At 39.3% G+C, this 26,913-nt stretch overlaps 1 protein-coding gene across 2 annotated transcripts in view; it reads right to left on the reverse strand.

Annotated features, from left to right (window-relative positions):
- mta1 (metastasis associated 1) overlaps nucleotides 1-15,551 on the reverse strand; it is a 58,078-nt gene extending 42,527 nt beyond the window's left edge. For both annotated transcript variants that reach the window (XM_005925996.3, XM_005925998.3), the window contains exons 1-3: nucleotides 15,400-15,551; nucleotides 5,817-5,884; nucleotides 1,640-1,733 (exon numbers count right to left, since the gene is read on the reverse strand). In XM_005925996.3, the coding sequence (XP_005926058.2) occupies nucleotides 1,640-1,733; nucleotides 5,817-5,884; nucleotides 15,400-15,427 (190 nt within the window). In that variant the 5' untranslated portion in view covers nucleotides 15,428-15,551. The remainder of the gene's footprint in view (nucleotides 1-1,639; nucleotides 1,734-5,816; nucleotides 5,885-15,399) is intronic.
- Between the last annotated feature and the right edge of the window lie 11,362 nt (nucleotides 15,552-26,913).

Raw genomic sequence — 26,913 nt, forward strand, 5'->3', positions numbered from 1 at the left:
AGCTGAGTATGTTGCCTTCTGTCAGTCACCTTGGAAAGTACATCAGTAATTCAGGATTACAAGCGGGTCAAAAACACATGCAATAAAAATGGAGTGACGTCAGAGAAATTACTTGTTCGAAGAAACTGAAAAAAATAATAAAACTGTAACTGATGAGTACAGAATGAACCATTTGATTTGCTTGATTCTTTTACATTGCTGCCACATGACCACTGACACAGGAGAATGTCATATTCCTGATGAGAGACGATATGAAAAATAACTGTTCATAGATCTATTTAGCCTCTATTTAACCAGTGAGAACCCATGAGATTAAGAACCTCTTACATTGGCTGCATTAGCCTTCCTGGGTTTGAACCCAGGTCCATCTTGTTGCGGGGCAACCAAATGCTCCGCTGTGGCAGCATGGATACAGATTGCTAACTTAAGTAGTGGGTAGTAGTGGGCGATTATATTTTCCCACAAGACTAAACACACAATAGATAGACAACAGTTTCAAATGAGGATGAACTCAGGTTTTTTCAAGTTAAATTTAAAATAGATATAACCTTCCAAGGCAAGGTTGGCTTGCAGACAAGGTTTACAACCGTATTCAACTAACAAGCAAACTGCACAGGTTTTTATTCAGTTAAAATATGTCTAGAAAATTACAATAAAATAAGAAGAAAATGCAAAGATTAAAGGAAAACAGACTAAGTGCCTTAAATATATGTAGCCAAACTGCATAGTTACCTCATAAAAGGCCCATAGTGGGACCTCGATGTACCTCCATGAGCCAAAAAAAAAAAAAAAGGCGCCTTTTACATGGTCAAACAGGTAATATGGAAGAAGAGGTGGTCATGCCAAAAGCAATATCTCTAAGTGGCAATAAATCCTGTATCCTTCTCTTCTTCTTTGGAGCACTCTGGAGCAGTGCCCTGAAGGCGTAATTTCCAACTGACCACGAGGGACGTGACCTAGTAGTCTCAATAGTTTGGCCTTTAAATGACAAACTTGTCTTACCTGTTAACAGTTTTCATTTACACTACTTTCTTTTACCGTTATCAAAGCTACCATCACATTCTATGTCTCTCTGACGGAGCTTCTATATTTCCTGTTCCCTATTTTTAAAACCACCGCTTGAAGGCGCTTCTCTCAGACTAAACTTCCTGGTAGCCAGAACTTAAAAAGAAAAAACAAAGAAAAAAAAAGAAAACATACGAAAGGCACCTGAGATTGAGCCCAAGCAGCAATGCTCCAAGCTCTGAAGGACAGGAGCATATTCAAGCACAAACTAAACTCACCCAAACACTCACACATTACCATATTGATATACATAACTTATCGAATGCTTTCTGCGAGTAGGTCTATCAGAGGAGGGGCTAAAGTCTGGACCAGCTTGGTAAAAGAAAACAAACTTCAATTTTGTATCACCCCTTGATAAAATCTGAAGTGCAAACAAGCTTACAATCAAGCCAAACAACAAGCAGAGCTGTATTTTTCTGTTCAGGGAAATCTTGTTCGATTGGATGTGAAAGTACCACAAGTTTGCAGTGGAAAATGACTGCAGAGGGTTGTCAGAAAGAAATGTTTCATGTCCTGGTTGGCAGTTTTGTTTGTTGCATGATTTTGGCTGGCTGGGTTATGGTCGGTCACTCACTTGCATGTTTGTCTGCCAGAGCGATGAGTGTGCTGGAGATGTCCCTGCGCCGGTAAAAACACACCACTTTGGCCTCCACATTCCCATTGGCTGTCTGCAAACCAGAGACAATCAGCGTTACCATGGCAACAAGTGGTGCCTCACACAGAGAACCAACACGCGCATGCACGGGCACGCGCACACAGATGAAAAACCCATAACTGAGGCTAGCTTTTTAACTTTGCCTGAAAACAAAGTGGCCACAGCAATCCTCCAAAAAAAGAAAAAAAAAAAAAATCACGTGTTGCAGTGATGAGGACTGTCTGTGCAAGCCCAGCTCTTTTCCCTTTACATTAATTCCTACATAGATGTTTTCACACAGAACTGTTTTTAAATTAAAATCTGCATGACAATATTTTATTGAATACTACCTAAAAACAGAAACGAATACTCGTAGTAAGATTATTTAAAGTGTAAAAGATACTAAGTATAATTTAGACACCAAGTTACAGCTTTTACCTTTTTTCAAATCACTATGCATTAAGTTTTGAGCACTGACTAACTTTTTTTATGAGTTTATTGTGTACTGTATCAGGAACGAAGGGATGACAAACAAAGTGAACACCTAACATAGATTTACATTCTGTAGACACTTCAGCTCTGCAGACTTTCTACTTTCCCAATCATCAAATAATTAAAATCCAATTTTCCAGTTCCATTTTTGAAAAAAGGCCATAGAACAGAGGAGAGATAAATGGCCCATTTATGGCTACAAAATAAAACATTTTCTTTGAAAATGAAGAAAGTTTTGAAAAAATATAAAACTCCCACAGCACCCTATGACAGCACATACCACAGTGAACCACATGAACCACAGTTAATCTTAACATTTCCAGTATCACTTCATAAATGATGTATGTGCACATTTAAGCTGTAAGAACTGTATTTAGTGTACTACAGCCATTTATGGTCAGCACTATCATTGGAGTTTGTGTGTAAGAAACGAAAAACAAGGCCTATTTAGGATTTTTTTTTTTTTAATGGATCAGAGTTTAAATATAGGACAGCAGAATAAGGAGGAGTGTTTCATACTGAATTAGATATTCTTGGGGGTGCATGTGCCCCATTGCAAATATTCTACTTGCTAAGTACTTTGCAACCAACAAATAATTAAGCAACACAATCAGCTGCTTCTCTTGTCTCTGGTCTTGCTGGGAGACTCCAAATCCACCAACTTGCAGCTAGCTCGTAGCAGTCATTGTTCTGCTCTGTAGCCTCCATGAGGTGGCACAAGAACCAGCACTTCACCTGATGCAGGTTTTGGGTAGAGTGGCCCTGGAGCTCACATAGTACCTCAAGAGCAGAACAAGAAATACTGGTGTATACAGAATGATGGAGCATCCTGGAGAGTAGGTTGGGAAAAACGATGAGGCTTCAAATATAATTTGGCTGCTGTTAATATACCTGAGCAACACGCCCAAGTAAGATCTGTGATTTTAACAGTGAAATATACAGTTTCCTTTCACAATAGTATCATAAATAGACACAGAGAAATGTGCATGCAAGTTACATAAAAGCTATACACTGCATATTTATTTCACATTTTAATCAGCAGGCAAACCAACTGATTTGCAGCTTGTTGGGGCACAAAGATTTTCAGACTAAACTGTTAACTTGATCAGTTATCAGTTTTGATCAATGGAAATGTTTTCCCTCAGACACTGTATTTTCTAAACCAGCATCTCAGGCCGTATGGAAGAGAAACCCAAAGATCCCCGAGGAGCAGAGAGACTGACAGTGACAGACAGAATAGAAGGCCGACTCTGAGCTCTGTGTCAATCACATTAAACACTCTCCATATTATTCAGCACAGGCCTGGAACAGGGGACAGACAGCCGGCACCTGTAACTAGTCTACAGAGACATCTCTTTTTCTGCTTCTTTAACTGAACAACGTACCAAATAGCAGGCTGGGATTTACCCAACACCTTAACAGCAACATCATCATTAATGTGACACTACAACGCAATACTGCTTTCACTACTGCATTATGCTGAATAAAAACATACCATTTACTATATGAACCACATAAATCATACATTTAAAAGTATAATAAAAATCTGTCTACTAACATTTGGTTTCTCTTTTCATTAAGATCTAGTTTGAAGAATTTGTCAAGACTAGCATCCCATATTCAAGTAGTGCATTGTCTAAAAACACACTAACAGTAAAAAATAAAAGTACACCCATTGTTAATTCTAAGGCTTTACATATCTGGGCATTAAAAAAAAAAAAACAATGTAGTCCATAACAAGGCTTAAGAACCAGGTAAATTTAACCTCAGATGAAAAACAGCACATGGCATTTACAATGTGTCATTATTTAATTAAGCCAAAATGCAGAAGCAGTGTGTGAAAAACTAATTGCACACCATGATTCAATAGCTTTAAGAACCACTTTTAGCAATAATAACTTGAAGAAATCATTTTAAGTACGACTTAATCAGTCTGTCACATTGTTGTGGGCTCACTCTTCGTACAGTGTTACTTCAGTTCATTGAGGTTTGTGGGCATTAATTTATGCACAGCTCTTTTAAGGTCCCACCACAGCATTTTAATCAGGCTGAGGTCTGGACTTTGTCTGGATCATTGAATCACTTGGATTTTTTCACTTTTCAGCCACTCTGGAAGAGATTTGCTAGTGTGCTTGGGATCACTGTCCTGGTGACACAATTTTAGCCAAGCTTTAGATGACCTCACATTTGACTCTAGAATACTTTGGTATACAAAAGGAGTTGACTCAATGACTGCAAAGCATGCCAAAATCACTACCCTTCTACCACCGTGCTTGACAGTTTGTCTCACTATAGTCTCATCTGTCCAAATGATATTGTTCCTGAAGTCCTGGCGATTTGTTCAGATGTGACTTTCCTTCTCCAAGCCATGCTGCCATGTTCTCTCTTCAAGATAAGAGGCAAATTTCCAAACAAGCCATACTTGTCCAGTCAATTACTGAAGCCTATATAGTGTCTTAAATGTGTCTCATGGGTTGTCTGCAATTCCTCCAAGCGTTACATGGTCTGACCTTGAAGTGAGTTTATTGGGATGTCCACTTTAGTGTAGACTGGCAACTGTGAATAATCTTTCTCGCTGTCGCACGATGGACTTCAAAGTGTTTGGAAATTGACTTTTAACCCTACTCAGATTGATGGTCAGTAACATTTGATTCATTAAGATCATTGCTGACATCTTTCTTCCTTGGCACTGTGTTAACACACACACACCTGAATCCTTCAGACCAAAAAACTGACAAAGCTTCTGCTTTTATAGAGGCGACCATACTTGATGATGATCAAGTGAATTTGATTAGGAGCACCTGGCTGATACTTCCCCTTTTAATCCCCGTGGACACAGTTAGCACATACTTAGTCTTTCCACATGCTGCTCCCGCATTTTGACTTAATATTTGCTAAATAATGACATGGTGTAATATGTTTTGTTTTTCTTCTGGGGTTACATTTACCTCATTTTAAGACCCGTAAAAGACCAAGTTTTTCTGATGCCCTGATATATAAAACTTATCATTTTAAGAGGCTGTATTTTCTTTTTTTAATGACTGTAAGTCTGAAGCCGAATGAAAGCCTATTTGCTGTCGCATACGCAATAAAAATCTGCAAATCATCACACTTCAGAAGCTGGGACACTTCAGCACAGATAATGATTTTGTTTCTCTCAATAAATAAATCAGCCTATCATTACATGCCTCTTTTCAACATTCCCCAAACCAAAATTTGCATTGTAATCAAAGTGCAATTTGTTCAGATGTTATGTTCACTCTAATAAATTATGAAGTGAAATGACACATGTACAGTGAAAGAAATAATTAGGCAGTTTAATATATTCCCCTCCTACCTAAGAGGAGTTTTGCACTGAACAAGCTGTAGAAAGTATAAAGTAGCTTCAGATATCAAAAAAGCTAATGAAAATAGATTTTAATGGCAAAACTATTCTACATTACAAGATACATTTATTTATTTTTACTTAAATATACAAAAAAGCACCTAATATTAGTTAAAATGTGCCTTCATTAAAGTGTATTTGAATGTTTGAGATAGAGACATTAATATCCGATTTGCAGTGCTGGGATATGTGCTGCATTCAAGGGTATAAATTCAACCTCAGACACCCACTCACACTCACCTTGTTCAGCTCCTCTATCCTCCTGATCAGCAGTGGGTTACTGGACGAGTTCTCAAAATAAACATAATCTGCAGAGGAACAGCAAGAAGGAGAAGGAGGAACAGAAAGAAACAGAGTGGGGAATGGAAAGAGAAAGACAAAGAAGTGTCAGTTAGCAATGTGAGGTCAGTCAAACGTTCAGGGCAATTTCCAATTGGACCACACAACGACAGCTTGATTAGTCAAGAGGAAAGTGCAGCAAAGACATACACAAAATGTTGATTTAACTCGATTAGGCTAATTTCATACACAGCAGTTGCTGTTGTAGTTGGGAAGTCTGACAGAATGAGATGTTGACGTGCTAATGCACACTCGCACATAAACAACAAAACTGGCTCTCCAACCCTTCCATTCAAATAGCAAACCTTGTATTTCCCCAGCCCTCATGCTTTCTTTGTCTTATTGCTCCATTCATTCTCCCCATGTGTGGTGGTGTTTGTATGCGCAGTGTGTCTGCATTTGTGTGTGGGTGTACGAGAGACACTGCACAGGCTTTACCACGCGTGTGTGGATTTACTATGCATTCGTGTTAACGTGTATGCGTGTATGTGTGTGTGTTGCTCCTGGCACCACTCCAGGCCCATTGGAGGCTTAGCTCTCACCAGGATGTCCCCACAGGCCCCAGTCTTGGTAGGGTGCCTGGTCTTAGCCCTGCATGTGTCTTGGCTGAGTGCTGTCAGATTATACCCCACACTTGGTATGTTGCCTGGAGCTGGAGCTATCCTCCCTTCACCCTAAATCTGCCCCCTTCCATCCCCCCACGCTCCCCTAAGACCCGTCTTCTTGACCGACTAGGCCAGAGATCGCCCAAAATTCCACCAGCACAACCGCAACATACACTGACTCTTGCCTTCATTTCTTGCTCCTCCTGTGTCCAACACTTAACTGGTTTAGGCATGCACCCATCCTGTTAGCACACCCATAATCTGCAACGACATCCAAGTCTAACCCGCACAATAATAAGTGCCACAGTTAAAGGAAAAATCCTCATACAAAACATTGTAAACACAATTAAAACAATTATCTAAGACGCATTTATCAAGCCGTTCTGTTCCAGCTTCCTTTTAAAACCCAAAGGTGGCTTTCAAACAGTTTTGTGGTTGGTCAAATGGTTTTGCCCAACCAAACAGTTCAACCAATATGGAAGATATTCCATTTTTGACTCTAAAGTTGTTAGCCATCATCTTTGAAAACCAACTGAATAAATTATTCAGACATTGATAAAGTTTTTTTCTGCTGAAATCGTAAATGTAGTCTCAGTGCATTAGTCTCAGTCTTGCCTCTCCCTCCCCGTCCTCAGTCCAGATGACTCATTTGGCTTTTTTTTTTTTTTTAAATTAATGACAAGTATGACTAGAAAGGCATTTTGTAACTTTGTGTAAGATGATATCATGTTTCCATCTACATAACAACCTATAGATGGTTTACACAACACACATTATCCAAGCAGGAAATGAAGCTTTCACTACTGGATATAAAATCTCTTCAAAGCTTTGCAACAGAAAAAGCTGCAGAGCTTATATGCTGGAACTTCCAACACTGAATTCTTTGAGGTTTCATTGATCATTTATGCAACTACTTATCTGGGGTCCTTATTGGGTGAAGGTAGGGGTGCTCAGAGAGACCGCAAGACACACAGTCAGCTGAAGAATTGGTTGCTAAAGAATTATTTTTGCAATTCATTTTCTCTGCATTGCATTTTCTTTTCTGTCTTGAGCTTTATTTTCATACGTATGCCTGGCATGCATAAATTGCAGTATTTAATGTGTTTCTGCAAACATACTGTATGCTTTCAGTACTCCCCATGCAACGGCCAGAATGCATTTATGTCATAGGGCACCGAGGATACAAAACAAACTTTTGCCTGTTGAATACCAGAGGAGCATACTGAGAGCTCCTTCCCATGAACGACAGTATGAACAAAGTTTAGTGTTTTTTTTATGTTTTTTTCTCTTTACTCAGTTTTCAAACTAATCTGTACCAATTCACAGAATTTCTTTGTCTCGTCTTGGGTGTTCTTAACTGCAACTCTGTTGAGGAAAAAACGGCATGTAAAGACACTGTCTTTGGCGCAGAGGAACCCGAGTGAAAACAGTTTCCTAACAATTCACAAACAACCAAAATAAACTGAACTACCAATGACATCACATCTGACATGTATATATTTAATATGTCTGCTGACTGTAACATTTCCAATAATCAACAGTCAAACATTGAAAGTTTATCTCAGAGACAGTCTCGCCCACGCTAATCTTTAACACATAATAATGCAAAGCAACCACTGCATCTGCATAGGGGGCACACCTTGACTTCTCCACTGGAAAACCTTTTGCTCCACTATGCTCATTGGTATTCTTCTCTCCACCCACACTTATAACTGAATACAAGAAGTTCACGCCCAGTCTGAAGTTTTGTAATGCAAGATAACTCTAATTTCCAGAGCTACGGTTGGCAGATAACGTTTATTTTATTTAAACCCTTGAAAATTTTTTCTATGCATTAAGCCACTGAACAATCATCATTTGCATGAAGATGTAAAACTTTAGCACTTCCTCCAAGTAGCAAAAGCAATTCAGAAGGCATACACAGTGCAAATTTTATGACTTGCGTCTTCCAGCAACCCTCTTTTTACTGTTGAACATTGCTACAAGATGGGAAAAGATCGTCACATCATGCCTGTCTACTCTTCACCCTGTAACAGCTTGTTACTAGACTCCGCTGCCACTGTGACATCTCCGTCCCGCTGCTGAATATCAAATAGGCCAAGCTGAAATTGAGCGGCACACTGAGAAAGAAAATGAAGACGAGATATCCGACTTGCTCGCTTTCAGACACACATGAGTCAGCAGCACGGAGGTCAGGGGTTGAAGAAACTGGCTTGTGACTAGTTGTGATCACCAGATTGGCTGTGAAGCTGCGGGAAAGTGACCAAGACACTATCCTTTTATTAAGCACGGTCAAGTCATCCTTGAACAAAAAAAAAAAAACTTGTTCAGCATGAACAGAAACTGAATAGCTAATTAAACTACCGGTAATCAGAAACAGTTTTTTGATTTAATACTACTTGAAACTTATTTTAGCTTCTGAAACGTGACTTACGCCTTTCACATGTAGTCTTACATCACAAAAAGTGAAATATCTATTTCGGTTTTAATCTCTTTAAAGACATATTTTCTCATTTTAAGTTTGAAATCATTTAATGTTCAATGAAAGAATTTTCAGAATATAATGAAAGTAATCCTTGACTGCTGCGGCCATTATTCCTACCTGCCTGTAACAGAACAAGCTGTACTGTAGTGCAGCCATGAATCAATTAGTTATTTCATACACATTTAGAAACAGTTATTTAGTTTCAATTATAAGCTTTGGCTCTTTTTTTCTCAGGGAAATTGGCTAGAAAGGATTTTACATTTATTTACATAAACAAACAAACCCTTTCCTTTTTGGACTATTGATTAGGAAACAAAACATTCCAGGACACCAACTTGCTGTGGGACGCTGTGATAGCCATGCTGTAAATAATCAATCAACTAATCATCACGTGAATTACTACTGAGAACGGAAAATTCCTTTGTTGCAAAAAAATGAAAAGGAAAAAAAAATGTCCATGTTTACAAGAAGAATCCTAATTTACCAAAAAAAAAAAAAAAAGTCTCTTGGCAAAGCGTGGGGAGAAATGATGACGTGTAGCTGCGGCCCTCAAACGACCCATTAATCAGGAGCCAAAATGCGTCATAACCATTTTAGAAAATGAAGCAGAACCACATGTTGAACATTCGGTTTGATGTGGTGTTGGGTGTGAATCGCCACTAGATTTTTTTTTTCCCCCCTTGGTTGGTGACAGCACGTCTCCCGCTACATTTAGAGAAGGTGGGACTTTGGGCAAAGCTCAACGTGTTCTTTTTTTTCCTGGCTCGGAAATTTAAGTTACCAAGAATGGAAACACTTAAGTTCAACCCGTGTCCCTTCCTGCCACCTCCAGAAGAAGAAAAAAAATTGTAATAAAATAACCATGGGAGGAAAATGGCTCAGTGACTGTCCAGAACAGCCTGGTTGAATGTTGGAGTTTCTGCATGTGAGGAGCTGAAGCCTGTTGGAGAGCAAGCTGGAGAGGAACTCAAAATGAGAGCAACAGAAAGAGAGAGCCTGTAGGCAATGAGCAGCATCAGTCTCTCGGTTTCCCATCAGCCCTCCCGTCACATCAGCCCGCGTACAACCACCCCGCTCTCCATCCCCCACTTTCAGCGTCAGCCAATCGGCAGGCTCCGGCGGCCATGATGTCATAGTGCAGTCAAATTTTCTGTGAGCCAATCAAGGCACGTTATTGAGCCCCGAAAGAGAGAGTCTGCTGGGCTGATTCAAACCAGGCCAGAGAGACAGACTGGCAGAGATGCAATGATGAGAGAGACAGAGAGAAAGAAAACATGAGATAAATAATCAACCAAAAAGAGATAAAATCTAATATAAGTGGAACAGGTGTGCGAATTACAATCAAAATAACCTGTATCCAAACATTCACTGTAAACTTCGGTTAAGGTGACCAGGATAATCCAAGATGCACATTGTAAGGGCCTAAAGTCCAAATCCCACAGCTCTGGCTGAAAACTATACTGTATTGGTGGTCTCATCGAGACACACTTTACATAGTCGTAGTGGTTTATTATGTTAAATATGCCCTCCAGAAAGTACAATTCACCAACACTATGCTCATCTTATTACCTAAATCTCTGTTTTCAAACAACTTTGTCATTGAGAGTTTCTTAAAGCAATTTAAATTAAGTAATCCCAGAGGGAACATCACTTGTCGAACAGCTCAGAGACACACCCTGCAACACACTCCTAGTTAAAGGCATTTGAGTAGGCACAGTCATGAGACAAACAGCTGGGAATCTGTGTATTAGCGTATTATAACTTATGTAGTACATTAAAGCTGCAGTGATTAGCCATTTGAATTATTAGATTAGTTAACAAAAAGCAAATTAACATGTGAAATTCATTACATTTCTGATTGTAGCTTCTACAGATCGCAGACATCACAAAGAGGATACAAGAATGCTGAACCGAAATCTGTGACCAACACCAAGAGACAGCAGTTCCCCACAGCCAATCATCTACTTTATAACAGCTGAAGTGGGAAACATAATAAGAAAACCACACTGTTGCAATGATGCAAGAGGTTCAAAACAGTTTTAACAGGGATCATTACTGTAGTGAAGATGTAGACAAGTACAGCTGCAGTTTCCTTTTTTGCCTTAGTGTATCCAGAACATAAATTGGCTCAGCAATCGTTCGAGTACTCTAACCCTGACTCGCTGATCCTGTCGGCACTTTTAAGCAGAGTCTAAAATTAAGCGGTCATAAAACTTTGTTCATACCTAGTAAAGGGTATGAACCTTTTTTTTTTTTTTAACAAATTTGACTGTTGATTCTGTGTATGTGTTTTCTTGTACGTCTCACTGACTACTGAAATCAAAGTTACACCTCTCTCCTCATGTATCCATGACTTGGGATGGGACTATTTTCTGAACTTCTACAGACTACGTGGTGAATCATCAAATTCGTAGACATTTCAAACGATAGCTGCAAGTCTGCCTGTACATCCCTAAAAGACAGCTCTACCAACACTGTGATTATGTGACAGAAAAACCAACAACGCAGTGACCAACTGATCTTTGCTTCCATTTAGTCTGCAATATGCTAGCCCCAATAAAGCTGCACCATGGCATATCCAAATATTTCAACTTAATGAAATGATGCAATTTATTTCAAATTCAAAAAGTGCTCCAGCTTCAAACTCATCTCTAGAGAACTCAATGTCTACACGTAGTACAGCATACTTTAGTCATATTTCTCTTTTTTTTTCAAGGGCTGGGCTAGAGCTAGAAAGGGAGCTGGAGAGGCAGCAGAGGAAGAGCATGAACATCTGCCCACGTTAGTCCAAGCAAACACACGCCCTCCACAGCTCACACCCCATCCGATGCTTACTCATGCAGTCACACGGACAGGTGTGTCTGTTGTCAGAAGCAGCAACCGCAGACAAGATAGACTGCCATAGTATGGATGAAGGTTTCTATGGTAATAGAAGCTAATTTAATATCCTAAAGTCAAACTCACACCTTATTTTCACACTTTGATATCACTCACAATCAAGTACGATCAGCTGTATGCACAGATGCATACACCTCTGTACAGTCTATACAATCTACCTGGCCTGCTAGTATCTGCTAGGATTCCTGGCAAAAGCAGGAAAGAGACAAAAATATGTCTTTCATATCCCGTCCCGCTCACTTTTCTGACATATTATAATATTTTACACAGAGGAATAAAAAAAAATGTTTAAAAAGCAGTTTTGCATAAAGTCAGCAGTGGTGTTAAGGCTGAGATGGATTTGATCTTATAATAATTAGATCACAACTCCCATGACACCTTGCAATCATACTGCAGCAGCCACTGCAGCTTGCACTTAACAAATGCGATAAATCAGCAAATTTTTCCACTCTTTTCTCAAACATTCATTCTAGTGAAGTTTATACAACCAGACCCTTAAGTCCATAGGCAACACAAGGAAGCTAGCAAACAGGGGTTATTGTGATTGGCGTTCGGGCAGTTTGACCCCCTCAGAAACACAATGATACTTTGTTGAATGGATGTAAAAAGGTTGTCATGCATCTGTCCAACTAGTTGTCCTGAACTTGGCAGGATTGAAGCAAAGAAGCCTCAGCTCGCCACTCAGCGAGTACACCCACCAGACCCTGCAAGAGACACAACTGCCAGCGTGGGAGATTAACACCAGCCATGAGCCAAACAAAGTGTGGGCACTGTCAAAGTTTGTAATTTAGTCAGTTTGTAGATTAGTAAACAGTGCAACACCTTCAGGCACATTCTGAATAATTACTGTAGAAAATCCTCACCATCCAAAGGAAATGTGGGCATTAACACCCAAGTTTCTCACTTTTTAAGTTAGTAAACAATGCAACACATTTTGCAAACTCTGTGCAAGAGCTGTCACAATCCAAACATTTCAATGCAAGTTCTTATTTAAAGGATGGATCCCGTATTTTCCAATTATTTCTTTAAATAACAGACCTCTACCCATATGACGACCGAAGAAGTGTTTGCATCCTGTAATCATTCCTCGTGATCATAACATCCTCGGCTATGGCCTCATACTGCAGTTCCGATGCAGGTGATGGGGGAATAAAACCCACACTCCTCATTCTAGGTAGAAATATATTTTGACCAGAGAAACACAGTTTGAGAAAATACAAACAGGACATCTTTTACTATATTTTGGAACATCTCTATCACAGTAGGTCCACATTCAGAAGCCTGTTGTACAAATTCATTTTAAAAGAAACAAACAGAGGATGACCTGGCCAAAAACTGAACCTGGCTTAACACCACCAAGCAACTTACTGTAATATTAACTACAAAATCAAAGCTCCACAGTTTTAAAAGCCTGTCCGCTTTTTTCAATGATAGGTCTGAATACCCACTAGCAAAAATTGTAGTAAACTTTCTATACAACTTGACAACCAAATTTAGAACATCATAATCTCAGGAAAGTGTTGTTTTCACTTGGGGAAAACAAGTCGTCAGCAAGTCTTAGAGGCTTTTTTAAAATTTCACTGCATTCATAAAAACGTCTTCCAACTGCTGAAATGGTTAAAAGTTATCGTGTAGCCTACACTTAGTCACCAACACTTTCCTGCACATGAGGGAAAGCACTAGGAAGAAGTGCTGCAGGCACCGGAAGAGTGGCTTGTGGCCTGGATGGTGAAAACAAAGACATCAAGACCTTTTGTCCACTGCTCATTCAAGGGGACTCATTGCTTTCCCAAGATGATCCTGCATTGTCTTGCAAAGCAGCAGCCATCTTTGTGTGGGCTTCTGCTTTGTTCTGGTGTTGGCCTGGAGAAGCTTCAGTCAATTATGAGGCCTATTTTTAGGCCAAACTAGAACTGTGATTTTATTTTTTTAAACTAGAAGTGTGGTTGTAGGACGAATTAAGACTATGCTTATTAAATTGTGTTTTGTAGTTTTAAATTGAATTATGAAGGTTGAGCTTACTTTTTACTTTTCCAAAAAAGTAATTAACTTTGCTTTGATGACTGAGCATTAAATGTTTAAGCCATTCTGATTGATTAGATTTCACAAATTAGTCAAACTACACAACCTTAAAGCTGCGAGGTAGATATGCAATAAATGAAACAATCTTTTTTACTGCAAATTAGTGTGCTACAAACAAGACATACAAGCTTAACTGGTTGGTATGTCAGTGTAAGAGACTGACAGCGTAAACAGAAATACTAAACTAAGTAACATCTGGCTGGTAAAGTGTTAACTTTTTACCCTGCTCCAACATAATCCAGCTCTCACTCAGGTAGGCTTTGTTTCATTTGACTAAATAACAATGCCATTATCTTCAGCATAGGCTATTTTTGATGCATGCTCCAAGCCAACTGCAATCACATCAGTCATATTTCAAATGACATTAGTACTTAATAATCTTAAAAACATAATCAGTTTGCTTTCCCTCCCTTTTCTACTGACAAATGGCCACAGAGTCCAAAAAGACATTAAAGTGGATGAATAAAGAAAGAATAAAGAAACTGTCCTGCAAATGCTTAGGACTGCCATCTCCATTACAGTCGTCACATCAAACCTCTGTGTGGTGACACTTTTTGACAGCTAAATTTGAAGTTTTTTGAAGACACATCTAAAAAGCTCTCCATTTTTTATGCATCTCCACTGCAAACCCCCTCAAAAACAGCACATTCTATTTAAAATACAGTGCAGCTATAGTGGTTATCGTGTTTTCATTTTCACACAGTACCTACGGGATGTAAATCAGGGGAATATATGCAGGGAAAAAATGAGTGGGAGGGGAAATCAGGAATTTTAATTTGGTATTAAGTTGAATTGCCTGCACAAAAGAAGCGAAGACACACTGGTTATAAATGTGTGATCTCTACGCATGCTTTGAGAATTTTAGTGGTTCCTGCATATAAAGTGTTGTCTTTAACTTTTTGTTCCACTCCTTCCCTGCATTTTAAAAGCATGCACTCCTTGCTGCTGTCTTGTGAGCACTGAGAGGTTTCTGCAGGACACTTAAAGCACTTACGACGTTACTTATGGCTGTGAGCGTATAGTCCGGGCTGTAGCTGAATGGCACGCAAAACTTTTAGAATATATCCACTACGTTACATCAAAATATATAGAAGCGCAATGCATGTTACTCAGAGTGCATCGTTGCACTAAAGTACTTGTTTGCTAAGTTGCAAGAAAAACGCAAAAAGAAGCGAGGAAATCCGGGGAGCAGTTTTGTAAAGAGAACCACTACTCTTCATCACCATCCTCCTCTTCACAGTCACCATCATCATCATCTGTGAAGCACAAGGCTCTTTAGCTTTAGGGAAATAAAAGAAGGGAAGCAAAAGACGGACCACGCGCTGTAAATACATAAAAGAACCGACGTTAATCATGGCGAGTCCGCCATAAAAAATTACGGGAAGGTCTTAAAATACTACCCCCTCCACCTTACCTCCAACCCGGTACATGTTCGCTGCCATGACTGCCCCCGGTCCCTGGCTTCCTCTCCAGGTAGAGGGGTGGCTCTCTTCTCTCTCGCGCTGCCGGAGCTGTGTTAGCACTGCCGCCGCTCTGTGTTGGAAAATGGTGGATTGATCAATACGAAGAGACTGGCTGGCTGCCTTAAAGAGACAGTACGCCTTTTTTCTTTTAGCCCACAACTTTGGCGCTGGTAAATGGGAATCAGCACTGTAACAAATTAACGATTTAATTAAACAAATTTCTTTAACTTAAAATAAAATTTAATAAATAAATAAATAAATATTTGCCTTTTTAAACTGTACCTACGTCACTGTTAGCAACCAAGCACGCGCTCGTCCGAAAAGAAGCGTCATCCTATTAACTTTGCTTAACTTTACTACTCGGTTAACCTTACATAAGTAGTTCATTTACCTTTTACTTGCCAGTTTAGATTATAAACGGAAGGGTACATTTCTTGGAAATGGACCTGTATTTATTATTAAGACATGAAACTTGGATACTAGCTTAAAGTTTTATTTATTTATGATAATTATACAGCTCTTTAATCAACTAATCGACAAGTATCGCGATAACTTATGGTGGAAAGCAAGTCTTTAAGTAAGAGCTCGATGTGAAAACTTCCAGGGCCTACCAGGCCTACTTCGGACTGTATAAACTCCCACATTGGATGACTCATGAATTGTGGACAGGTTCCAGAGCTGGTTTTAAAATAAGCCTTTTACCTGGAACTGTATAGCTGTGTAAAAATGCATCAGCCCTAAAAATAAACCAGTGCTGTGATCCTAAATCCCTCAATGCTCACAGTGTCAGTGAGGGTCAGAGGTCAGTGGACCGGCAGGGGAGGGATGCACGGGCTTAAATGTAAAAATAACAAAGTATGTTAAATATAATTCATGTATATTAGAAAGACACCGGGTCATCCCTGTGGTCTAATTTTTAGGGTGGTTTATAGTGGTGGTTTTGGGGCTGTCATGATAGGGCACACTGTCATGTAGCTATATAGTTTTGTCTTTTAATGTTAAACATTTATTTAACATTTGTCCTTAAATACATAATTTTATTAACAAAAGAAAGGAAGACATATGCAAATTCTTCCAATCTAAAAAGGTGTATTAAAGTTAGGATCGTATACTACAATAGTGGTTTATGTATAAGATAGCATAGCTCTTTTTTGTCTCACTGTATAGGACTACATTATAACAACAGCATGCAGTGAAAGCAGAAACATGCATTGAATTATGGTATGATAATATGAGATATATTCTGGATTCTGGAAATACTATGGAGATTTAGGATTATTAAGCTTATTACAATGACATGGTTAGTCCACAGTACAACTCTATGTGCACGTGGTTAGGAGAACAAGCTAATAATCTGCCATTAAAATAGGATGTTGGTTCTGCAACATGGACTAGCAGAAGTGTTTCTGTTCTTATCAGTAGCCTGTGTGTGAGTGTGTTTATATTATTCTTTCAATCTTACCAAAAACAAACCATATAGTACCATATCACCTTGGATAAGGCACAATAAATTGTCAATCAAACCACAGAATGCTTAAAAAAAACTTCACATGAGCATAGCTTTTTTTCTACATGGCTACCCATCTTTTATGGAAAGGTATCTACAATGTGTGATTCTGAATGACTAGATATTTGTTTGATTGGCTCACTTTTTTTGTAGATAGCATAGGGCCTCTGTGACAGAGGAATGCGTGGTGAAGGCTACGTCTGATCTATACCATATGGAAGCGTCAATTACTGTGACCTAACACAGGGGATCACAGTCTGCAGTCACATGACTGTTATAGGCCAATCATGTGTACTTACAGTATGCACTCCTACTCAAGTGTGCAGTCGGAACTGTGCTGCATTGGAGGGATTCTGTATTATGTCCCGGGGCTCTTTTATGAAAAGGAACGAGAGACAAGGAGTGTGTGCTTTGTGTGTTTTTTGTGCACGTGTGTGTTTATGTATGGGTGTGTACAAGGATTTACATCTACACTGTGTCATTCAAATTTAATTACATTGAATTTGCGATGTTTTTCAATGCCAGTGAATGGTACACTGCACAATATTTTGATTTGTAGTATAGTTGCATGCTCACTGATGAAAGAGTATCACTATACTGTACATTTATTTTTAAGTATACACTGCTATCTGCAACAAACAGTGCATTTCTGCATAAATGCTTATTTTTGTGCATATTATATTGCTGTCTTGTGGAATATTTCAAGTGTAAAGCATAATCCAGCATATCCCTGCACATTATGTGTTATTTGTTAAGCATATGGAGACACACGTGAACAGTCTTTTGAGCTGTTGTAATTTTCCCCAATGGGCTCAGAAGAAAACACTGCCAGTGCTTAATATGCCTTTAATTAAAGGAAAATAGGTGGTCGACAATGCACCCTTGTATTTGGGAACTGTTACCACTTTCATTAGGGCTGTTTGTTTACTTGGCTGCTTGATGCTGTGCAGATGTTCCTTTTTTTTTAATACACTTGCTCCTCTGCCAGATGTTGCTGCATTCGGGAAGACAAGCATGCAGGCAGAGCTCTGTACAGAGCAGTGCAGTGCAGGTGTTCTCCCTGATGACTCTCAGTCTGTGGAGATGGATTGGCTCAAGACGCAGAGCGTCTGCAGAACCTCCCTTCACTTTGGAAGAAGACCTCTGATGGCCTCTCTTCCTACTTCTCTTCCTCCCTCGTCCTCTTTCTTTCCTCCGCTCCTCCATGGAGCAGGTGATTGCACAGGAGAGACAAAGACACAGAGGAAATCAGTTAGACCTGTTTTCTTGCAGAAACTATTTCATATATTTTTAATTCTCTTTCTGAAACCTATGCTTGGATCTAGACACACTATGGGTGGTGCATGAATAAAGGGAATAATGTTAGAGCTCTCGCTCCTCCACACCTAACTTTGTATGGGTGTATTCCTTATTAAAAGTGAATTACCTATACTTTGGAACAGTCTGTAACACTGCTCTCTAGAGGATGCTTGAATATATTCCCGTCCCAGAAGGTTAGTGCCAGTGACCTTCTGCTGTGAGTCATGCTATAGATATAAGACACATGTATAAGTATATAAAGCAGGATAAATATTACCGATAATAATGCAGTGAGCTACTGTACAATATCACAGATGCCTAGATTCCTGTATGGAGACTGCTCTGCACATCCATCTAAAACACATTCACCACCACTGCTGTTGATTTTAAAGACAATATTCTTTTTTTTTCTTTAGTCTATGAAGCCATGTTCTCAGTCCTCTGAGAGCTGTGGGAGGAGATAGCGCTGACTTATTGCGAGTAAAAGAAAATACTAGGAGTTTGTATTTATTTTCAGTCACCATTAGGGGGAGCTATTGTCTAGCTTTTTATAAAAATGACCACTTAAGACAAAGGCTTGCCTGCCTTAAAACCATGCAAACTCAGACATACTGTTATCCATTATCTTTAGCTCATACAAAACACCAAATTGAGCTCTGAAACCATTCATTAACAATGCCTGATCTTTCCAATACTCACTGAAAAAGAAAATGCTCCAAGTTGCACTAAACATAGTCTGCCAGTAGGGGACATCATGTGCACAGCTATTTCTATTGTCCCCATTTGCTCCATGAAAAACAGTCATGCTGTGGGAAGAAAAAAGAACCGTGATGTGGCCATCGCTAACAGCGAAAACGACACCTCAGTGAGTTGTGATTTTTGGGTTGATGCCAGCTATTTGCATCTAAAGCTGCAACACAGAGCTGTAGATCAGAAGCATAAGATTATCAAATGTTGCCATTAAGTCAATATTATTGTGTCTTTTCTGGGTGTGTGTGTGTGTTTCTATTGGAAGACATCACTCAGTCTGTCATCTGTCACACAGCTTTGAATGAAACACTCAGCCTCCCAAGAATGCATTGCACTAATCCAGAGGGATTAAGAATATTGCAGTTGTGGGTTATTGATACTGACCCGTACGAATAGGGTGTTACTGCGAGACTGTCTCACACATGGAAATATGTGGCACTCCAAAAGTTATCCCTTGCATATTCTGAACCCCACCTTGCAAGACACTCCCGTCACTGAGTGTCCACCCTTAACCACAGAACCATTTGCCAAAATGCCAGGAGCTGCCAGACAAGTGCAACTGCTTTTTCTTTCTCTTTTTTTTCTTAGAGAAACAGCTGGTTGAACTGCTAAAAATGTCTCAATCTTCAGAGAGGCTCTGGCATTTGGTGACTGTGCCATGTGGGGAAAAACCCACAACAGTTAGACGGAAGGAAAAAAAAATGAGTGACTGGAATGGCAAGCACTTGCTCAGCAACTTGAGATGCATGTTTTTTTATATATGTATCACATAAATCATCAAACAAATGTCAGGAAAAACAACAGGCACATAATAATAAAGCCACGGTCAGTGCAAGAGTAGACGGACATAATGGGCAATGATACCACCTTTGCAGCCTACATGACAAATTCAAGATTACACAACCTATCTAAAACCACATCATGAACCAATATGCATTTATAATAACCATAAATGCCCAGTATGCTCATAGCGAATATATTTTGCAAGTTTCAAGTGAGATCGCGCTTCCATGCATCAAAGACAGCCTTATAAACTAATGATAGCTGTTTTTAGTTGGAAAGAGTTTGTGCAGACATGTTACAGTATGTTACTATTAACTGAATAATTAACATGATTGTTATTACAGTGTAATGTGGGTGTTTTAACATTTTTATTACCAAATCATAGGTCTTATTTTTCAATTGTGTTGGAATTCAGCTGAGGGGTGATAGTAGCTTTTTGGATGAGCCTGAGCTACAGGGGCCTGTCCATGATGCTGACGCCGGCCATGGACAAACCTACGTGTCTAAAGTGATAATACGCTTAGCAGGTCAAGGCAGTCATATTGAAGAAACAGCTTTGCTGCTGGGTTAAATACTTGTTAACTATTTATTCATATGTCTGTGATGTTTAATTGTAACATTCAATATACCCCAAATAAAATATTAGTATATAAACAGTACTAATTGGCTAAATTAGAGTTATGGTTAGCAGTTTGCAGATAATATATGTGGCTTTATAGTGTCTAGGATGATTGATTGATGTGAAAATCCATTAAACACAAGATATATGAATTATGTACTTGTGACTGCACCTTGTGAGACAAATATCAAAGCATGTCTCTTAAGGCTCCATGGAATACCTAAAATCAGGGTGGGACCTGGTAGATCATGTTTTGTTTTCCATTGCAGCACCACCCATGTCGAGAGGGTCTAATTATACACCACAAAAGTGCACAGTCTCTTTACATCGTCAGTTAGTTTGACTTGGCAAGAGAACTCCATCTGAAATGTCTGTGCTCATGTGGAGGAAACAGGCAGGCTTTGTTATATACTGAGGTAAAGAACATTTTCAAGTTCTTGTTGTAAATATGGGCTGGGGAGGGTTAAGCAGGCAAGATCTTGTCACAGTGACTCTTTGGTAGGCCTGTTTTGTTTGTGAGCAAACTGGGAGATGAAAGAAAGGAAGGGATAGATGGCTGCTCTGGGAGATTTCACCCATTTCAAAGATTTCTGCCTTTTGTGTGTTCACAACAACAATAAAGAGCTTATCTTGGAAAAACAATAATCCAATGATTGTTTTCGTGACCAAGAAACTAAATATTAGTCTTTAAAAAACATGCCCAAATAGTTGTTTGTGAACAGGAAGTGCATGCAGTGAACTTTCTGCACAGAGAAGAACAAGAAAATAAACTTTATGCATCTTTATGTAAAGCTAGAGTCAACAGATGTTTAGCTTAGCAGACCATGTTAACCTATAGACTTGAACTAAGTGAAAACAGCAAACATGGCTCAGTTCAAAGTGATAATAATGTCTACCACACTGTATTTGACTGTGCAAAATGTGCCTGTGTTTTGTTCATTTTTGTGTTTTTATATTTTCCCCTGCTTTCTGGCTTTATGCTAATCTCAGCTAATTATCTGCTGGCAGTAGCTGTATATTTAGTGTACAAACATCAAGCTCAATTGGTTTCCTCATTCAAAAGTCTGCAAGAAAGCACAAAAACACATTCTCACCATGTCAAACTATTGCTGTGGTGTTTCTATCAATAAGTGCAGATTACATGATTGAAACAGGTGTCCAGCTGTCAGTTTGTGCCTGTGACTAATGACTCCTCTGCTGACTGAAGCTTAATGAATGAAGCTCACACAGCACAGTTACCACTGTAATGCCACTAATCAGAGGGTTATTGATCACTATACTGTTACACTTTAACAACACAGCAGATCATCTTACTCCATCTCACCCTGTCCCTAACATCCTCTTCTGACACACCAACACTTTGCGTATTCTCAATCACTACATTCATGAATCTTCTCTGTGGTTCTCCTGTTTTCTTCCTGCCTGACAGCTCCTTATTTAGCACATTTTATCTAATTTATATCCACTATCTCTCCTCTCAAATGTCCAAACCATCTCAGCCTTGCCTCTCTAACATTGTCTCCAAAGCACTCCTGAGAGGCCCCTCTTGTTTTCCTTCTTATTTCTGATTTTATCTCTTCAATTACACCCCATGAAAATCTTAACATCCTCAGCTCTGCCACCTCCAGCTCGGCCTCCTGTGTTTTTGTCAGTGCCACCTTCTCCAAGTCATTGCAGATCTCACTACCATCTCGCAAACCTTCCCATTCACTCTTATTGATATCCTTCTGTCACAAATAACCCCTGACATCCGTCTCCACCCATTCTGCCAGCTCGCACTCTCTTCTTCACCTCTCTTGTCTACTGTTCTTTGCTTTGAAAGGTTGAATGCAGGTATTTAAACCCATCTGTCTTCACTATCTCTGCTTCTTGCATGTTTACCTTTCGAACTGGCCTCCCTCTCATTCATATACATGTATTCTATCTCTGCTTATCGCTCTTTTCTCCAGCACATACCTCCACCTCTTCAGACCCTCTTCCAGTTCCTCGCTTCATGCCCTATCATAGTCTTTCTCTAGATACACAAAGATACAGTGCAACTCCACAGAGGGTCACAAATCAGTGTACTTCTCATGCCGGAGTGGTGAAGATTGCATCAGGAAGAGCATCCGGTATAAGATTTTGGCTAAATTAAACGTCCAGCTTATAAAGAATGAAGCTATGCATGTAAAACTTTTAAAAGAAGGTTATTTATGCTAATTATTCTCTTCATGTCACCAGTCTGTTTATTTTCAGTACAATTCTCACGTGTGACTCTCTTAGAGTGATTCTCTTAGAAATGATAGGGAGCTCTGTGAGAGGGAGGATCACAGAACTTAGCGATAGCAAGATCAAAACCTCCAAAACTGTCTGCCAGCTGCCTCCACAGCACACCCTTGCTACACAGGGGCCCTCACTGGGATTCAGCATGGCTGCCGCGCCTTTATTACAGCCGTTGAGACTGTACAGCACATGTGTCTGCAAAAAAAAATTATTTATACTGTAAACAAACACGAGGCAGAAAGTGGAATGACAAATGTTCTGAATATTTCCAGTGTGCATGGGCTAAAAATAGACGTTCAGATTAGACGAGGGAGTAGTGAAAGTGTATGCAATAGAACGTTGACCAGCAGTGGGCAATGTAGACATTTGCCAAGTAAAACAATACACCCACTTCACTAAAAATGGCATTCAATGGAGTCTACACCCTTTTCAGTCCCTGTGGGAGTAAAATACTTTAAAAAGACTGTCCCTGGATTAAGACACAGACAAACTGTTGTTTTGTCTGTAAGAGTATATGTGTGTGTGTCTATGTGATGGTTCAGCAGGAAAAAGCTCACATTATAATTTGATAAATGTTTTCTAATGGTTTCCAAAAAATATTATCTAGTTATATGTTTTGAGAATCACAAAGTTTTAATAGTTGCTCAAATAACTCCTTACCAAAACTACCCAAAAAGACCCAAAGCAATTAATTAGGCATCACTTAAAACCTACAAATATGACAGGTCTAAGCATTAATATTGAGTTGTTCCATTGATATAAACATCAGAATGTTCCTGAATGAATTATTAAAATGCACCATATTAAGATAGGACTTTATTAAAGTACCTTTATTAAGCCTAGTTCTACCATGTAGCATCACTTTTTGCACCTTAGGGACCTTAGGGGTGACAATGGGGACATGCACATATATAGACAGAGGGCGATTATTAGAATGTGCTCCTAATGGTGAAAAAGTGGCATTAGAATTGGGAAAACCTTTTTTATTATCTCAAGAAGAAGAAGAATCCTTAAATTGTAAGAAAAGTTCCCTTTTCTAATTGTTAACATCTTTTTTTCCCTTTGTGTTGTGATTAGCAATATAAAAATATTTGACTCCAATATTTGAATGGAACCTTTTGTAGCATCACAAGAAGGTTTCTGGCTCAAACCTCCTTGTCATCTTAATCCTTCCTGTTGGTTTCCTCCCACAGTCAAAATATGTCTGGTTCTCTGTTTTACTCCTATGATGGATTATTGACTTGTCCAGGGTGTATTCTGCTTTCACCCTATGTCAGCTTCTATCTATAGGCCAAAGCCCAGACCTTAAATTTGATAAATAGTTTTTAAAAAAAAGGATGGTCCCTATGTCACCTTGTTTTTCAAGGTCAACCAATTTAAACTTGCAAACGTAATAATTATATTTATGTTTTTAGTAATTGAATAACTTGCAGTGGGAAATTTTGAAGGTGATTGCTATTGCTATGATCTTTTATAGTCCCATTGTTCAGCCACAAGCTGAACAATGGGACAGGACAAAATGCTCATCACATTCCCAGACCCAAAAAAGGAACGAAGATAAGCCTTTCCCACTTGTCCTCTCAGTCTTATCAAGAAGATAAAGCATCTCTATTAAAACCTCACAGACCACTCAGTCTCTTCGAGCAACATAAAGCTTATCATCTACTGAGACTCTTCAGTCTTACCCCTGTCCCCTAGCAGAGCTAAACATAGGCTACTGTGTCTGAAATAATCACCACTCTGAAGCGTATGCTGTGGGAACGTTTCAATAATTAATTCAGGCTCAGGCTTTTTTTCCTTCTTTCTTTACTCAAAGACGTGCACATGCACACCCGACAGATCACGTGCCGTCCCTAAGAACAGTCTGCACTCACATTTTCAGAAACTACACAGCTGTCTGACGTCCTTCAAATGATGTGCTTGTGTATTTAAAATAGGAGCTTCAGAATGCTGCGATCTAACCTAAAGGTCGTCTCTGTCTCTTGTACTTGATGACAGAGATGGCCTATTGTGGTCTTTGGCTGTGCACGGTCTGGCTTTTCTGTGGGCTCCTTAGAGTAACAGATTCGGCACGTGTCTCATGTGAAATTATGCGTGCAGTTGCATCTGTGGCGCTTTAATGTGTGAGTTTGTGTGGGGGCGTGGGACAGACAGGAAGGAAAAAGGAAGGATCTAAAGGCAGCACCTGCTATCTTGGGGCAAAGGGCTTGTATAATATGTCTTGGGGTGCGTAGTGTTTAGGACAGGTGTTCTGCTGGAATTCATAAACACCCTCCTGCTGGAGGCTGGGTCACTGCTCTGTGCCTGCTAGTCCTGCTAGGGGAGTTTGTTTCCCACTGACACCAATGTTATGTTTTCCACATCCATGAGCTGCACAGATCTGCTAGGGGGTGAGTTACATAAATGTTATCATCAGAGGATGTATGAGGTGACCATTACAATACAAGGGCACCAACTTGAAATGCTTCCTGCAAGCAAATCGGAAAGCACTATAAGAACATCAAATACAGGTCTCTTGCGTTAGTAGGAAGTCAGTGCGCACAAGGAAATATAATCCAAGCCCGAGACTGTGAGGCAAGGGTTTCACACAGTTCCCAGTCAACTGGTGATTGTTCACGACTTTTAATTCCTTATTTTGTGACTGACTTCGAGTCTGCAGTTTTTAGAGAAATGAATGTTCTGTACTTTCTGTTTCACTCAAGATCTGAAACAAACATGTGATGACAACTGTGAAGATTCTTGCATTGTCTTTCTAATCTGCTATAATTATATCCACACAGTCTTAATGAAGCAGAATAGCTGGGATTTGACATAAACCTTGATGATAAAACCTTACTGTAAAGTGCTGTACGGAAGTCTCCGTTCACCCATTATTTCTTTATAATTTGATAAGAAGATAAATGGGAATTAGAGACATCTGCAAACACAAATTTCTCCGGGTTTTTTGAAGGACATTGAAGATTCATTAGATGTTGGCCTTCCTTTTATTACGCTCTCTGTCAATACACTACTATATTGAAGTTTGCAGAGGCGAGTCCTTGACAGATAGTGTTCCATTGTGTGTTTTTACTGCATTTGTACTGTGTTTGGTTCATTGTTATGCTAAAAAAACTGAATGCTAATCAGCAATGATTGAGATGGTATTGCATGGTGGATCAAAATCATTCTGTGCCTTTTGTGTTCATAACTCCAACACCACCAACTAAATGCAGCCCCAAATCATGACAGAGCCTCGACCATGTTTTACAGATGGCGGTAGACACTCACGTTTGTAGCTCTCTCCTGACCTCCACCATACATATTGATGGCAAAATTTCAACTTTAAGACTTGCTGCCACTGATTTTCTTGCATGATGTGGCATGCCTCACCTTTTTCACCCTTTTTCCTCTTCCTTAAGATTGGCTTCTTCACACCCACCCTTCCACTGAGACCATTTCTGATGAGGCTGTTGATGGATCAACAGAAGGGCCAGATGGTTACTTAAGGACTTTACTTTTGGATAGTCTTCAATATTTTTAGTCTTGCCACTTCCTCTTTTGTCCTCTACTTGTGCCATTTCCTCAAACTTTTCTTAAGGACACACTGCACAAATAGAAAGTGCACACTGCTTCAACTAACAGCTCTTTGGGAATCCCGTTGTAGGTACAAAAATTTTATTCTATGTCCTTTGAACATTGTTATCCTGGGCATTTTTCATAGGTTTAACTAAAAAAAGTAAAAGAATTGTTTTTAATAATAGCCTGCTAGCAAAAGGGCCTGAAGATACTATTGTCTGTTATGTGCAGACACAACACTGGCTCATCCGTTTTAGAAGCTTTGATGATTCAGAAGTCAGTGGCAAGTGTTGATCTGAAAATAATCAGGTATGAGGACAGGAATGAAAATGAGTGAAAAAGCATCCAATTATCCAAAGAAAAACTGTGACCTACCTTTAAGACCACATTAAGTAAAAAACAACAAAATCTGGCGCTTTGAAAATAAACAAAGCAAAAATAAATCAATAACGGGTGGCTCAAGACGTTTGCACAGTACTTATCATTGTGCGATTTTTATTGCTATGAAGACTAAGTTTTGACTTGAAATGGCTTAATACTTAGCTCTGCTATAAAGCTATTGATGCATTCCCTTCCAAAGGGTGTTTTTTTAATAAAGAAACTTTACTGTGTTCTTGTTCAGTCTATACTAACATGCTTTAAGACCCTTAGGACCACCTCACCCTTCCCTCTCTAACTGTTGCTTTCTAT

Source organism: Haplochromis burtoni, unplaced genomic scaffold (assembly GCF_018398535.1).
Source record: "Haplochromis burtoni strain Fernald_Lab_line unplaced genomic scaffold, NCSU_Asbu1 Contig_85, whole genome shotgun sequence".
NCBI classification, from domain to species: domain Eukaryota; kingdom Metazoa; phylum Chordata; class Actinopteri; order Cichliformes; family Cichlidae; genus Haplochromis; species Haplochromis burtoni.